This window comes from Harpia harpyja, chromosome W (genome assembly GCF_026419915.1).
Source record: "Harpia harpyja isolate bHarHar1 chromosome W, bHarHar1 primary haplotype, whole genome shotgun sequence".
In the NCBI taxonomy this organism is placed as follows: Eukaryota; Metazoa; Chordata; class Aves; order Accipitriformes; family Accipitridae; genus Harpia; species Harpia harpyja.
The window spans coordinates 13,047,166-13,062,440 of record NC_068968.1 but is presented as its reverse complement, the minus strand read 5'-3'; the positions used below and the strand labels follow the sequence as shown (position 1 = coordinate 13,062,440).

At 41.5% G+C, this 15,275-nt stretch overlaps 1 protein-coding gene across 1 annotated transcript in view; it reads right to left on the bottom strand.

The window, feature by feature from the left end:
• The window catches only part of FCHO2 (FCH and mu domain containing endocytic adaptor 2), a 118,658-nt gene that overhangs the window by 52,294 nt on the left and 51,089 nt on the right, over nt 1-15,275 (bottom strand). The window contains exons 9-10 of the mRNA XM_052775405.1: nt 12,981-13,025; nt 10,492-10,564 (exon numbers count right to left, since the gene is read on the bottom strand). Of these exons, the coding sequence (XP_052631365.1) occupies nt 10,492-10,564; nt 12,981-13,025 (118 nt within the window). The remainder of the gene's footprint in view (nt 1-10,491; nt 10,565-12,980; nt 13,026-15,275) is intronic.

Here is a 15,275-nt window from a genome sequence, read left to right as displayed (position 1 = left end):
CCCCATTCACAACATTGTTCAACATCATGACAAGTGCCTCAGATCTCCCTTAAGATCTCTTGCTTAACACTGTGTAGTTAATCAGCTCAAAACCAGTTTTGAGCTAGCAGAAAAAGAACTATATACATGCTATCTGTTTCCCCTTGGTCTGCGGTTATACAAAGACCAACAAAGTGGTTAAAGATTATAAATTCAGCGAGGGTCACATTTTACTATGCGACTCTAGCATTGTTTTATATTAACACGAATCAGGTGAACACATTTCACAGTCCCGCATTTTCTTTTTTGTTGGTATTGATTTGTGTTTTCGTTTCCAATTGTGTCAATACCTGCCGAATTGGTTTCAATTTCGGATCTTCCTTTGTTTTTATTATCATCAGGGAATGAGTTGTTTCTCTCCCTGATTCTGGATCAGTAGGTACTGCAGATATCTGCATTCCTTGTATAACCGAATGTATTAGTCTGGTGAAACAAGGTATTAAACATGGAATTATTAACAATCCCCCAAATATCCCCAATACAACTATTCCAATTTTAGTAAGCCAGTCACCGTCCATAAAGTTCTCCCATAATCCTCCTAGATTGATTCCATTCCAAGTTTGAACTGGGACCTGGGCAATTTTCTTCATTTCTTTTATAAGCTCATTTACAGCTTTTCCTTCGTCATCAATTTCTAAACAACAATTACTAAGATTAAATTTCCCACAAACACCCCCTTCTTGTGCTAGTAAATAATCTAAAGCTAAGCGATTTTGATACAAAGCAGTTCTCATTTTGGTGTTTTGTTTTGCAACTAATCCAAGTGCATCTCCGGTTTTATTTACAACTATTTCCACTACAGCTTGTAGCCTTATTATTCTATTAAGCATATATATTGGAGTCCTGTAGCCCCAAGATCCGTCTTCTGCCCATGTAGCCGGATCATAATAAGCAATGATTCTCTCAGGAGGCCATTCGTTATCTTTCCAATTCCCAATTTGTAAGCTCCATTTATGGTGTCTTTCTCTTGACTCATTTGCTTCTGCGTATACTTGAACTCCTAGCCGCTCTCCCCGATTTATGGGTAACAGGAAAAAACTGGGTCTTATAGTTCCTAATACACAGGATCCTGCCCACTTCTTGGGTAAGTATGCATAGGCTAATTTACCACAAATCCAATAATGTCCTTCAGGAGTTGGCCAACCATTTGGTATATTTATTCCATTGGTCCAATTCTTAAATTGATTATTCATTTCTAGTGGGCTTTCCCACCTATCCCAGTTATTCCGAGTTTCATTCCATAGGTAACCTCCCTCACATTCCAGGTTACCTACTTGTCTTCCTTCATCCTTTAGATTTTGCCAACAACTCCTTCCAATTATACTCGTTTGGAGTATCCATTGCTGTTCCCTATTACCCTTTCGCGTTGCCTTCCATACCTGGGAATCACTTATGTTGTAATGTTTCAGATGGTTCCCCAAACAAAAATTGTGCTGGGCTCTGAGCAGAGGTCACTCTCAGTTCTAAATCAGGGGAGTCAATTAGTATTGCTTCATATTTTAGGATCCGGCTATCCGTTAACCATTTTTCCGCTTTCTGTTGTAAAACACTTCTAACATTGTGTGGGGTATACACCTTTAAAGGAGCACTAAAGGTAATCTTCCTAACTTCCTCTATTAATAATGCTGTAGCAACCAAAGCTTGGAGACAAGCAGGCCATCCTCTACTTACTGGGTCAAGTAACTTAGAACAATACCCCACGGGTTTTTTGATTCCTGCCCAGTCTTGAGTAAGGACTCCATATGCTGTTTGGTTTGACGTATTCACAAAAAGATAAAAAGGTTTTTCTAGATCTGGGAGGCTCAATACAGGTGCTTGTATTAATGTCCTTTTTATTTCCTCAAATTTTTGATCATCTTCTGTAAACCACTTAAGTTGGTTATTAGTTAATTTCTCATATAAGAATTTTACCTTCTCACTGTAGCTTTCAATCCATGGTCTACAATATCCTAATAATCCCAATATTTGCCAAATTTCCTTTTTAGTTTGTGGGGGTCTCAAGGATAAAATTCCAGATATCCTGTCAGGATCTAATTTTTTTCTTCCTTTACTCAGCCAATGTCCTAAGTATTTCACTTCCTGTTCTGCAAACTGTAATTTTGATCGGGACACCTTTAATCCCTTTTCTCCCAAGAAGTTTAACAATTTAATGGTGGCTTCTCGGGTCCCCTCCTCAGTTTCTCCTGCTATTAATAAATCATCCACATATTGCAATAACATTACCCCCTTGGGTAATGTGAAATCTTGTAAAATTTTCTTTAAGGATTGTCCAAATAGATTGGGTGACTCTGTAAACCCTTGTGGTAATACAGTCCATCTTGATTGTTGTTTTCGTCCCGTTTCGGGGTCCTCCCACTCAAAAGCAAAATAATCTCTAGATCCCTCATCCAGAGGGCAGGCCCAAAAAGCATCCTTCAAATCTATTACACTATACCAAATATATTTAGGGGATATATGACTTAGTAAAGTATAAGGATTTGCCACCACAGGGAATTTAGTGATTGTTCGCTGATTTACAGCTCTCAGGTCTTGTACCATTCTATATGACCCATCCGTTTTTTTTACGGGGAGGATGGGTGTATTATGAGGTGACATACATGGTTCTAAAGTTCCTTTTTCTAAAAGTCTTTCAACTACTGGTTTTAATCCTTTTCGACCCTCCATGGGTATAGGGTATTGCTTGATTCTAATCGGGCGATGCGGATCTACTATTTGAATGCTTATGGGGTCCATTTCTATCTTTCCAGTTTCCCCTTCTTTATACCATACCGAAGGGTTAATGGCTTCTTCATCCTCCTGTGTTAAAGTATATAATTTAATCTGCAATTTGTCTCCTTGACTCTGAATGTTTAGGTTTAATTTCAAAATCAAGTCCCTTCCTAATAAATTATATTCCACTTCAGGGAGCAAAAGCAAATCATTAAGACAAATTTTCTTTTCTGTTTCTACTTCTACATCTTTCAAGATAGGTACTTTAAAAGGTTCTCCTTTTGCTCCCACTACTGACATATAACTCTTCCCTTTCTCTATTCCTTTTGGAAGTTTTTGAATGGTGGATTTTTCGGCCCCTGTATCCACTAAAAATAAAACTTCCTCTTTATGGGGACCTATTAATATTTTTATCAAGGGCTCTGTTGATGTTGAAGTCCCCAAAAGATAGAGCCCCTGACACCCCTATTCTTCTTTAAATATTTTCTCATCTTGTTCCCACTTACGGCAGTTCTTCTGAACATGTCCCCTCTTATTACAGTAGTAACACACAGGAATTGTGAACCTTTCTCGAGGAGACTGTCCCCGGGGTGTCTGCTCTATTCTTCTTCCCCTTTTTTCCCCAGATGGAGTCTTATTTTTCTGACTTTCTCGTACTGCTGCTACAAAGATTTTTGCTTTCGTTTTCTGCTTTTCTTCATCTCTTCTAACATAAACTCTCTGGGCTTCTCTAAGTAACTCCTCTAATCCTCTTTCCTGCCAGTCTTCTAGCTTTTCTAATTTCCTTCTTATATCCCCCCAGGATTTAGCTACGAATTGTGTTCTAAGGAGTGCGGTCCCAGCCACTGTATTCGGATCAATTCCAGAATACATTTGTAGGCTTTTTCTTAACCTCTCCAACCATTTGGTTGGAGATTCATCTTTCCCTTGTTGTTCGTTAAATGCTTTATTAATGTTTTGTCCTCGGGGAGCCGCTTCCCTTATTCCCTGTATGATTAGCGTTCTCAAATCCCTCATATTCTGTCTTCCCTGGGGTTGTTGATGATCCCAGTGGGGATCCACATTTGGCCATTTCTGATCTCCCGGGGGTCCTGCCTGATTTTGTCTTTCCCAAATTCTCATTCCAGCTTGTCTAATCATCCCTTTTTCCTCAGCAGTAAATAAGATCCCTAAAATAGACTGTATTTCTTCCCAGGTGTAAGTATTGGGACCTAAGAATTGATCTAGTTTTTCAGCTACTCCGAGGGGATCATCTAATAGGGTCCCCATTTCTTTCTTAAAATTTCTTACATCTGTGGTATTTAACGGGACTGCCACAAACCCGATGCCTCCCTGATTACCTCCGAGGGGTACCTCTCGTAAGGGATATAAAAAGACTCCCTCAGATGCGGCAGTCCTACTTCTTGCACATGCAGCTGGGGGTTTTTCTAATTCCGGTGTTGCTGGTGGTGGAGGCAGGGACAACGGTGGCACTGGTGGAGGTACTACGGCCACCAGAGGGGGAGCCACCGTAGGAGGTGGATTATTAAGATATGGAGGCGGTAAGTTATCTAATGGCTCCCATTTATCCTCTTTTTCTTTCCCCTTTTTGTTTTTATCTTCTTCCTCCTCAAACTTCTCATCTGTTTTCAAAGTAAATATTGAGGCTGGAAAAGGACGTGAAGTCCTGATCCATAATCCTGCATAATCACTTTCTTCCTGACTAAAAGGTTCCTTTGAGTTAACATATATATTTAAGGCCTGGCAAATCCAGTCTTCAAAAGATCCAAAAACAGGCCAAAAGACATGTGGTCTTAAAGGCTCCTTTGGCCATTCAACCATGCAATATTGAACTAATTTTAATTTACTTTTTCCTTTTCTGGGGCCCCTTTCATTCCAATTTTTAATCATTATTCCTAATGGACTTTCTGGTGGTATGTCTGGTAATTTGCTCCCTTTCTTCTGGTCCTGGGTCTTCGACTTTTTTTGACCCATCTAGGAATTTTACTGTGGCAATTCCTACAGCCCTTGGTCACCGGTAAGAGTGTCTTGCAGGGGGTTTAGGACCTATCACCCACCCATGAATCCTATAGGAATCGCTTCGGTCCTTCACCGGCCAAGTCCCTCGCGGGAGATTGGAACCGCAGTTAGAAGACCTCCACAATCGCTTCGGAACTAAGTTCCGTCTCAGTCACACTCTTACACACACAGGCAACCGAATCCCACCCAACCGAATGGTATACTCCTTTAAATACTTACGACTGCATCGTCTTCGTTCGGATCTTCGCGCGCAGAATTACGGGCAAAATAAACTGCTGCGGCTGACAAGGGAGCTCAAAAAAATCAAATTCTTTGCTTGCCTTTATTCAGGTTCAGGATGGCGTTAGTCCCGACCTGACTGGATCAGGAGCCACCAAATAATGGTGGGGCGCCCCTCCTTGATCAAGTCAGAATGCAGGAACCAAGACCATCCCGGACGAGCCCCCAATTGTGATAAATGATTTAGTCCCAAACAGGATTTTAATTAAAGTTTACAATTTATTAAATGAATAAAGGCAAGCAAACAGCGCTGGGCACGCCGGGAGCCTCTGCTCTACCAAGACGTGCACTGTGAAAAACAACACAGCTTCTTTTATAGTCTAGCATTAGTTACATATAATAGGCGTGTTCTCCCTAAAAAACTTTCCACCTCCTGGCTGCATAGGTGCAGTAGTTCTTTTTGTATCTTTTCGAACTCTCCCCAGCAACCGAGGGGCCCTCCAGCCTATGCATCTCCGACTAGGCTCCCCACTGCCCAGACACAACAGCAGACATCTTGTGTAACAGCCGACACCCTGCACAACACCAGCTGTGGCTACCAAAACCCAAACAAGTTCAACAGCAAGACATAACAGACACTTCTCTTTTAACAAATGCATATAACAAATTGCTTATACACAGTTATCTCAATACACCCCATGCTCACACATACCAAGGGTCACCCCATTCACAACATTGTTCAACATCATGACAAGTGCCTCAGATCTCCCTTAAGATCTCTTGCTTAACACTGTGTAGTTAATCAGCTCAAAACCAGTTTTGAGCTAGCAGAAAAAGAACTATATACATGCTATCTGTTTCCCCTTGGTCTGCGGTTATACAAAGACCAACAAAGTGGTTAAAGATTATAAATTCAGCGAGGGTCACATTTTACTATGCGACTCTAGCATTGTTTTATATTAACACGAATCAGGTGAACACATTTCACACTAGCAATAAAATTTTTTAAAGAGGTCATAAATAACTATTATAATATTTAACTTAAGCACATGTCGTGGTTTCAGCCCAGCCGGTAACAAAGCACCACGCAGCCGCTTGCTTGCTCGCTCGCTCACTCACTCTCCCCCCACACCCCGGCCACGGTGGGATGAGGAGAAAATATAAAGGCAGGCTCGTGGGTCGAGACGAGGACTGGGAAGGATCACTCCCCACTTATGGTCATGGGCAAAAGACAGGCTCAACTTGGGGAAGAAACAAAATCAATTTAATTTACTACAAATCAAATCAAAACAAGGATATTAGGAAGTAAAATCAAACCTTAGAACACCTCCCCCCCACCCCTCCCTCCTTCCCGGCTCAACTCCACTCCCGGTTCTCTCTACCTCCTCCCCCCGGCGGCGCAGGGGAACAGGGGATGAGGGTTGGGGTCAGCTCGCCACACATTGTCTCTGCCGCTCCTTCCTCTCCGGGGGGAGGACTCCTCACTCTTTCCCTGCTCCACCGTGGGGTCCTTCTCACAGGAGACAGTCCTTCACAAATGCCTCCAACGTGAGTCCTTTCTGCGGGCTGCAGTTCCTCACAAAATTCCCTGGCATGGGCCCTTTCTGCGGGCTCCAGTTCTTCCCGAACTTCCCTGGCGTGGGTCCTTTCCGCGGGCCGATCTTCAGTCACAAACTGCTCTAGCACGGGCTTTCCCATGGAGTCACGACCATCTTCGGAGGTATCTGCTCCACTGTTCACCCTCCATGGGCTGCAGGGGAACAGCCTGCCATCTCACCACAGGCTGCAGGGGTATCAACCTCCTCCGGCACCCCTCCTCCCCCTCCTTCTTCACTAACCTTGGTATCTGCATAGGTGTTCCTCTCACATTCCAATCCCTCTACCGACGGCAGGCTCCCCTTCTTAAATCTGTTCTCCCAGAGGCGCTACCGCCGTCACTGATTGGGTCGGCCTGGGCCAGAGGCGGGTCTGACTTGGAGCCGGGGGAGCTTCTAGCAGCTTCTCACAGGAGCCACCCCTGCGGCCCCCTCCCCCGCTACCAAAAAAAACCCGTGCTACACAAACCCATAACAGCACATAATGGATCCTCTATTATTTGAAAGCCCTACATTAAAATGTGATGTTCTAGTTAATTTAGAAGTAATGGATTAATGCAAGAATCTCTGTAAAAGCCTATGGCATGTGTTACATAGGAGGTCAATATCATGCAGTCATACTTCATTCTTTCTGACCTCAGCATCTATTCATTTTTGCATTGTGTATAAATATAGAAACAAATAATATAATATAAATCAAGTTTCAGTCCAACTTGTTGAAAGCAAGTAAAATTATTTTCCCATTTCAGAGTGGCTACACTGATTTATATTTTCTGATGATGACATTGTGCCATGAAAAACAAAATTTCTTCTAGAAAGAGACATCCATATTATCTTTCAACATTAAAAAAAAATGTCTTTCGGAAAAGACAGCATTTAGAAAAGTATTCAGATCCAATGGACAAGCATACAAAGGTACAAAGTGATTCACATAGTATAGAAGCCGGTTTTCAGCCCTCAGTGCCTGAGAAAATTTTCTCTGTTACAGGTCAAGGAAAAACATGATCTCTCAGTAGGGATACATTGAGTGATACACCTGGGAAGGAGTTAATTTGGAACTTCCTGGCCTTTACTGTCTCCAGAAAACTACTATTAAGAGCCCTGAATCTTTGCTGTGGCCAGATTACATTTCATCATCTGCCAAAGAATGGATGGAAGGAGATGTCTGGTTTGCAAGCAGGCTAATAACATGACATGAGATTAGCTTGAGTAATAGCCCATGTGGTGGCAAAATAATTTTTTTGTTGGACAAGAAAAGCTGACAGCTACAGAACTCAATCATACAACAGTACTCAATACTATCAATATCACTACTTTGCAATTAAGTAAAGGCAAGACACAAAAGGCAAATGATTGAACATACTGTTTTGCAGCTATTTGATACAAGTTTTGCATCACAAAAAAAAGTGTAGTAAATAACTTTCCAAAGAGAATGGATTACTTTTTAAAAGGGTACTAAAACTATTTAAAATACTAACATCATCAAATATTTATAACATTTTAATTTAAATATTTTAAACTAAATCATCATCAGAAAAAATAATTCTTTGTAACAGAATAGTATTCTCAAGATTACTGCTCACCAATATCACACTATATACAAAATTTCTCTCACCATTTACTTCAGCATAATAAAGTACAGAAGAGAAGGTGGCAGAAAGATTAAATCACAGAAAGAACAGAAATAGAGAGGAATGACTTCAAAAAATAACACCTTGGAGCCCTAATGGCATCATGACAGAGAGAAGAAAAAGCATTGTTTAGAAGCATATCACTATTAAAACACCAAAAGAAAAATAGCTATAAGGCACTTTGCATGTGCAAATAATTAGCATCTGCAGTTCTTAGGTCAATAATTTTTCAGCACTGTATTAAAAAACCAAGGCTGGTTAAAAAAAAAATTAATTTAAAAAAGAATGTGTACAGATATTGCCACTGATAATATTTCTATATTGCTAAGTTTCTGTTAAATCGAAAGCTATTTTCTGTGAAATCAAATACTTCTACTGAGAAAACACATCTAGAAATTATGAAGAAAATACATTGAAATATAGTAACCATAATTCCTAATACATAGAATGCTACCAATCCATCTAAGAGAGCATGCAATCAATATGACAAAGGGTACAGCTGGGTGTATTGGGTTTGCATGGCAAGGTTTTGGTAGCAGGGGGGCTACAGGGGTGGCTTCCTCAGCTTCCCCTATGTCCAACAGAGCCAGTTCCAGCCGGCTGCAAGACAGACCCACTGCTGGCCAAGGCCAAGCCAATCAGCAATAGTAGTAGCACTTCTGTGATAACATATTTAAGAAGGGGAAAAAAAACCTGTGCAACAGCAACTGCAGCTGGAGAGAGAAGTGAGAACATGTGAGAGAAACAATCCTGCAGACACCAAGGTCAGTGAAGAAGGAAGGGGAGGAGATGCTCCAGGTGCCACAGCAGAGATTCCCCTGCAGCCTGTGGTGAAGACCATGGTGAGGCAGGCTGTCCCCCTGCAGCCCATAGAGGTCCATGGTGGAGCAGATATCCACCTGCAGCCCATGGAGGACCCCACACTGGAGCAGGTGGATGCCTGAAGGAGGCTGTGACCCCGTGGGAAGCCCATGCTGGAGCAGGCTCCTGGCAGGACCTGCGGACCCATGGAGAGAGGAGCCCACGTTGGAGCAGGTTTTCTGGCAGGACTTGTGACCCCGCGGGGGACCCACGCTGGAGTAGTGTGCTCCTGAAGGACTGCAGCCCATGGAAGGGACCCATGCTGGAGCAGTTCGTGAAGAACTGCAGCCTGTGGGAAGGACCCACGATGGAGAATCATAGAATCATTTAGGTTGGAAAAGACCTTTAAGATCATCAAGTCCAACCATCAACCATGCCCCCTAAACCATGTCCTGAAGTGCCTTGTCTACGTGCTTTTTGAATACCTCCAGGGATGGTGACTCAACCACTTCCCTGGGCAGCCTGAAGTTTGTGGAGGACTGTCTCCCATGGGAGGGACCCCATGCTGGAGCAGGGGAAGAGTGTGAGGAGTCCTGCCCCTGAAGAGGAAGGAGTGGCAGAGACAACGTGTGATGAACTGATCGCAACCCCCATTCCCCATCCCCCTGCGCTACTGGGGGGAGGAGGTAGAGTATTCGGGAGTGAAGCTGTGCCCGGGAAGGAGGGAGGGGTGGGGGGAAGGTGTTTTAAGATTTGGTTTTATTTCTCATTACCCTACTCTGGCTTGATTGGCAATAAATTAAGTTAATTTTCCCCAAGTCGAGTCTGTTTTGCCCATGACGGTTAATTGGTTGAGTGATCTCTCCCTGTCCTTATCTCGACTCATGAGCCCTTTGTTATATTTTCTCTCCCTTGTCCAGCTGAGGAGGGGGAGTGATAGAGCAGCTTTGGTGGGCACCTGGCATCCAGCCAGGGTCAACCCACCACACTGGGACATCAATCATGAGTTAGAATGGTGGTCTTTCAGAAATGAATGTGCACACGATTTATTGAAAAAAAAAATTCAAAAATTTTTGTCCTATACAGTACACAAAAGTTTTTCCAAGAAAAGAATAAATGAAGCTTCAGTTCTGCAAACACAAACATACAGTACTTTTTCCACATACAGAGCTACTATTTCGTTAGGAGTACACGAGAATCACATTATCTACATTGTTCAAATGTAGAACAAGGGAGAACTACTTACCTATGCAGAGGAAAGAATGAAACATGAGTAGACTACTATGAATACATTTATATTATTTCCTTTAAATCCTTAGTTACAAAAAACTTAAATAGCTGTGATGTTTTCATATTCATAGCATTCCTCTAAACTTCTGTTATAAAACCATTTTTTTGTTAAACATCAGCTAATGTTTATCTCCAGACATTCACTAGTTTTCATACAAGACAAGGCTTCAAGCTGGAAATATACTTACACAGACTCAGTATCTTTTTCTTTTTTCATTATTCCTGATAAACCAAAAGGCTTCCTCTTCCGTGGTTTTATCCCTATGAAACAAACACTTATCATTTAAAGATCAAAGAGATGAGTATATATTTAGCAATGTCAAACACTGGTGCATACCAATGCCAATACCTTTTAAATGCTGCCATGATGAGTGATACAAAAATCTAACAGTGGAGGTAGGTATGGAGCCAAACTAAGGGAACACGAGAACAAACTAAGGGAACATTATTCCAATATGTTGTTCAGTAACACAATGTGCTGGTTTTGGCTGGGATAGAGTTAATTTTCTTCACAGTAGCCAGTATGTATGGGGCTATATTTTGGATTTGTGCTGGAAACAGTGTTGATAACACAGGGATGTTTTAGTTACTGCTGAGCAGTGCTTACACAGAGTCAAGGCCTTTTCTGCTTCTCACACCACCCCACCAGCAAGTAGGCTGGGGGTGCACAAGAAGTTGGGAGGGGACACAGTTGGGACAGTTGACCCCAACTGACCAAAGGGGTATTCCAGACCATATGACATCATGCTCAGCATATAAAGCTGGGGGAAGAAGAAGGAAGGGGGGACATTTGGAGTGCTGGTGTTTGTCTTCCCAAGTAACTGTTACACATGATGGAGCCCTGCTTTCCTGGAGATGGCTGAACACCTGCCTGCTGGTGGGAAGCAGTGATTGAATTCCTTGTTTTGCTTTGCTTGTGTGTGTGGTTTTTGCTTTACCTATTAAACGGTCTTTATCTCAGCCCATGAGTTTTCTCACTTTTACCCTGCTGATTCTCTTTCTCCATCCCACTGTGAGGGGAGTGAGCAAGCGGCTGTATGGGGCTGAGCTGCCTACCAAGGTTAAACCACATCAGCTTCATACAAAAAAAAAATTAAAATATGGTTTAAGCAACACATTAATAACATAAGTCTTTATAAAACCGATCTGCATTGTACATCCAACTCTCCAAGCTGGGTATGCTAGACTGTCACTTATTTTATAGAAGATGGGTGCACTGCCAGTTTTGAGGAAAGGGACTCTGCTCACAGAAACTCAACAGGAGCTATTGCTCCTGCCAATCCTGAATAGCCAACGCACTTGGATCAGAAACTGAACCCTGCCTCTCTCAGCTACTGCAGTTCAACACCCTGTTCTTATTTCCCTGCATGTTCCCAGTAGCTGCAAGCCCCTGTCTCTCCTAAAAAGTAGGATCTTCGTCCTGTAAAAATGAGAATGTCTCTTGGCTTCCCAGCTGATGCTGAGTTCATGATTTCCCAGTGCTGTAGCCAGCTCTAATGCTGGCTCCCACTGAGTCTGGAACCATGTCTCCTCTCTGTCTTTTCTTCCCTGTTTTTAGCACTGGATATATATAGCTTTAGTACAGAAAAAAAGTTTGCTTTCATACCCATTTAATGTACTAAAATTAAAATACATTTAAATATTCCATCAGACTTACTGTCATGTCTGCTTCTCTCCCCAATTTTTACTGAATCAAAATAGACTGCCAAACTTTAAACAAAATGACCGAGTGCAAGCAACTGTTCCAATTAGTCTACAGTTTTGTTTTGATGTAAGATACTACCTACAGCAAGCTTTTGAGCAAAATGGTGGAAATAATTTGGTTTCCAAAATTTAACAACTGACAATTTGAGCACATCATTAAAAAAAACACTATATTCCCCTTTACAGAAATACATTACACAGCACATAAGGAATCTCTTCACTTTTAGAAATTTTCAGGGTGAAATAACTCAAAACTTCTCACAAATTAGGTAGCTATCAACTCAACCATATCTTAATAGAGACAGAAATTGCTCCAAAATTATTTTTAAATGCTAGTCTGGAATTTATTTCCTTTCTGTGCTTTATCCAGCCCCCAAAAATGACAAATGGAATATGAGAGTAGTTTCTGAACATGGATCTTCTCTGCTTCAGTCAAAAAAGATTTTAAGTCTCAGCTGCAATCTTGGCAACTTAAAAGTTGTCGGCTGCTATAGCTATACTGTCAACTCCGTCCTAAAAGTAAATATATAGCTTATGCAGATAAAACAGTTCTTAACCACTTAAAACAATCCCCTAAGCAAAATAAGCAACACCAACAAAGGAAGGCTTTGCAACCATAACACTGCATTAGAATTGGTATAACTAACATGGCAACAATGGAAAGAGCCTGGGCCATGTTTTGACACTTGCAAATTAAGTTACACAGTCATAAGCGAACCAAATCCAAACCTCTGCAAAGACAGGGTCTTAGCCAAAGTATATTTGTAACATTAAAAGTCTCTGACCATCATGCATTAGGCTTATAAAGTATTGTAGGTCTCATTTTCATAGAAGTTTGTTTCTCAAAAGAAAAACAGCTTTTTGGTCTATTGGAATACTTTAAAGTTATACAAATTCACATGTGAATATCCTTCTCAGTTTCAAGTCCTATCCACAGGATTGTTAGGTAAATACTTATGCTACAACTACTCACCTTCAACTGCACTGGATTTGTTACATTCTTCAAATTCAATAGGGCCTTAAAGAAATGACAATGAAGATAAACATTAGGTTAAATTTAATCTCAAATGAAGGTCAAACCCTAAGATATTTTAACAACTATTAATATTTCCTGAAAATACTAAATAATCTAATTAAAAATTTAGGTGGTAACTGAAAACCACAATTACTTTGCCAATGGTCAGATTGCAAAATCATACATGTACAGCAAATCATTAAATATTTTCACTCTTTCATACTAAAAAATTAAAATACTAGTGCACATTGTCTAAATACAATTTAATTGCCTATGTTATTACAACCACATAAAACATTTCTAATTTGTTTCCTCTTTTCACTCAAAATTGCATCTATAATATAGTGTAAGGCTTTCATTTTATCTTCTTTTAATGAACAAGAGCTATGTAAAGAAAAATCAAAAAGGAAAAAAGCATAGCTATAGTCCTAATTTTGAGATTTACACTTTTTCTAACTCTGTATTGTTAGTTCCTCTGTTTCCTCTTCATAGCCAATTACCTGGACAGTTAAAAGTGATATGCAGAATCTTAAACATAGTAATAAAGAAGATAAAAAGCTTCTAAAAAAATCATTAAGACTAAACAGGACTGTTCTGTTTTCGGCTGGGATAGAGTTAATTTTCTTTCTAGTAGCTGGTATACTGCTATGTTTTTGAGCTAGGTATGAGAAGAATGTTGATTACACACTGATGTTTTCAGTTGTTGCTAAGTAGCGTTTAGACTAAGTCAAGGATTTTTCAGCTTCTCATGCCCAGCCAGCAAGAAGGCTGGAGGGGCACAAGAAGTTGGGAGGGGACACAGCCAGGGCAGCTGACCCAAACTGGCCAACAGGGTATTCCATACCATATGACGTCATGCCTAGTATATAAACTGGGGGGAGTTGGTCTGGGTGGATTGCTGCTCAGGAACTAACTAGGCATTGGTTGGTGGGTGGTGAGCAATTGCATTGTGCATCACTTGTATATTCCAATCCTTTTGTTATTATTATAATTATTAGTTTCTTCTTTTCAATTCTATTAAACTGTTCTTATCTCAACTCATGAGCTTTATTAGGTTTTTTTTCCCCGTTTCTCTCCCCCATCCCACTGGGTGTGGGGGAGTGAGTGAGCGGCTGCGTGGTGCTTAGTTGCTGGCTGGGGTTAAACCACGATGTGAGGGACCGAGAGACTGGCAATCATTTTGTCTCAAACAACCAAGCAAGTCGCCGCAAGCAGCCAAAACAGGATGTGCCCTGCGGAGGTGGGGTAGTGAACTGTTTCTGGGAGGCTTTCTAGCGGTTGTGCCTCAAAGAGGCTTTCTGGCAATGGTCTTTCTGGGAAGTTTTCTAGCGGTTGTGCTTTGGATGTTTTGTCACAGGTTCGGAGTTTTGCCACAGACCCTTAACACAGTGGTTGTGTAAACAAGTTAAATGGGATAAGGGGGCATCAGCGACCCCCCCCACTCCCTCCTCAAGAACTTTCGAGAAAACCCCACAACGCTTGCACGAAGGGCTCTTGGACAAGGGTATAAAAAGGGGGGAGACCAACCCCCAGGCACGTGCCCTGCTGCCTGAGGAATCCGGACAGTTACTACAGAGACTCTTTCCTCACTGGATCCAAGGGTGGTGATACTTACCTTGCCTTTTTTCTCTTTCTTTTCTCTCATCTCTTCTCTTCCTCCTACCTTGTTGTTAGGAATATTTTGCTACAACTGTTAGGTGTCAAGTTTTTTTATTCGAAATATCTGCTATGCCAAATTTAGCCACACTTCTGTTATAAGTCAATGTTAAATAGAACATATTTCGAGCATCTAAGAGCCATTGTCATGACTCCTGCCCTGGGAGTCACCAAGCAAAACGGGGTGTTGAAATTTTCCCTGTCCCTCCTGAGTCATTGTTGCAACTCCTGTGTGCAGCAACAGACTATCTAAAAGATCGCCCCCACCGAGTGGGACGGGACACGTGACAAGGGACAAAAAAGCAGAGGTTAAACTGGTTAAGTGCCATATCTAAATAAATTCATTATTATGGCTTCCCATTATAGTTGTGTGACAGATGCACTCGATTCCTTAACCAAACTAGCGGTAGTTTGGTACAGGCTCCAAAGCAGGTAAAGGCCCAAGCCGTAACCAGGCCAAGAGGTTCTCTAGTTCCAATCTGTTCTCTGAAAACCCACAAAGGAGCAGAGTGGCACAGTGAGCATCGATGCCTATGAGCTTGGAACACCAATCATGCGATTAACACATGAATAGCAGGTGGTTCTTCCAAGACTCAT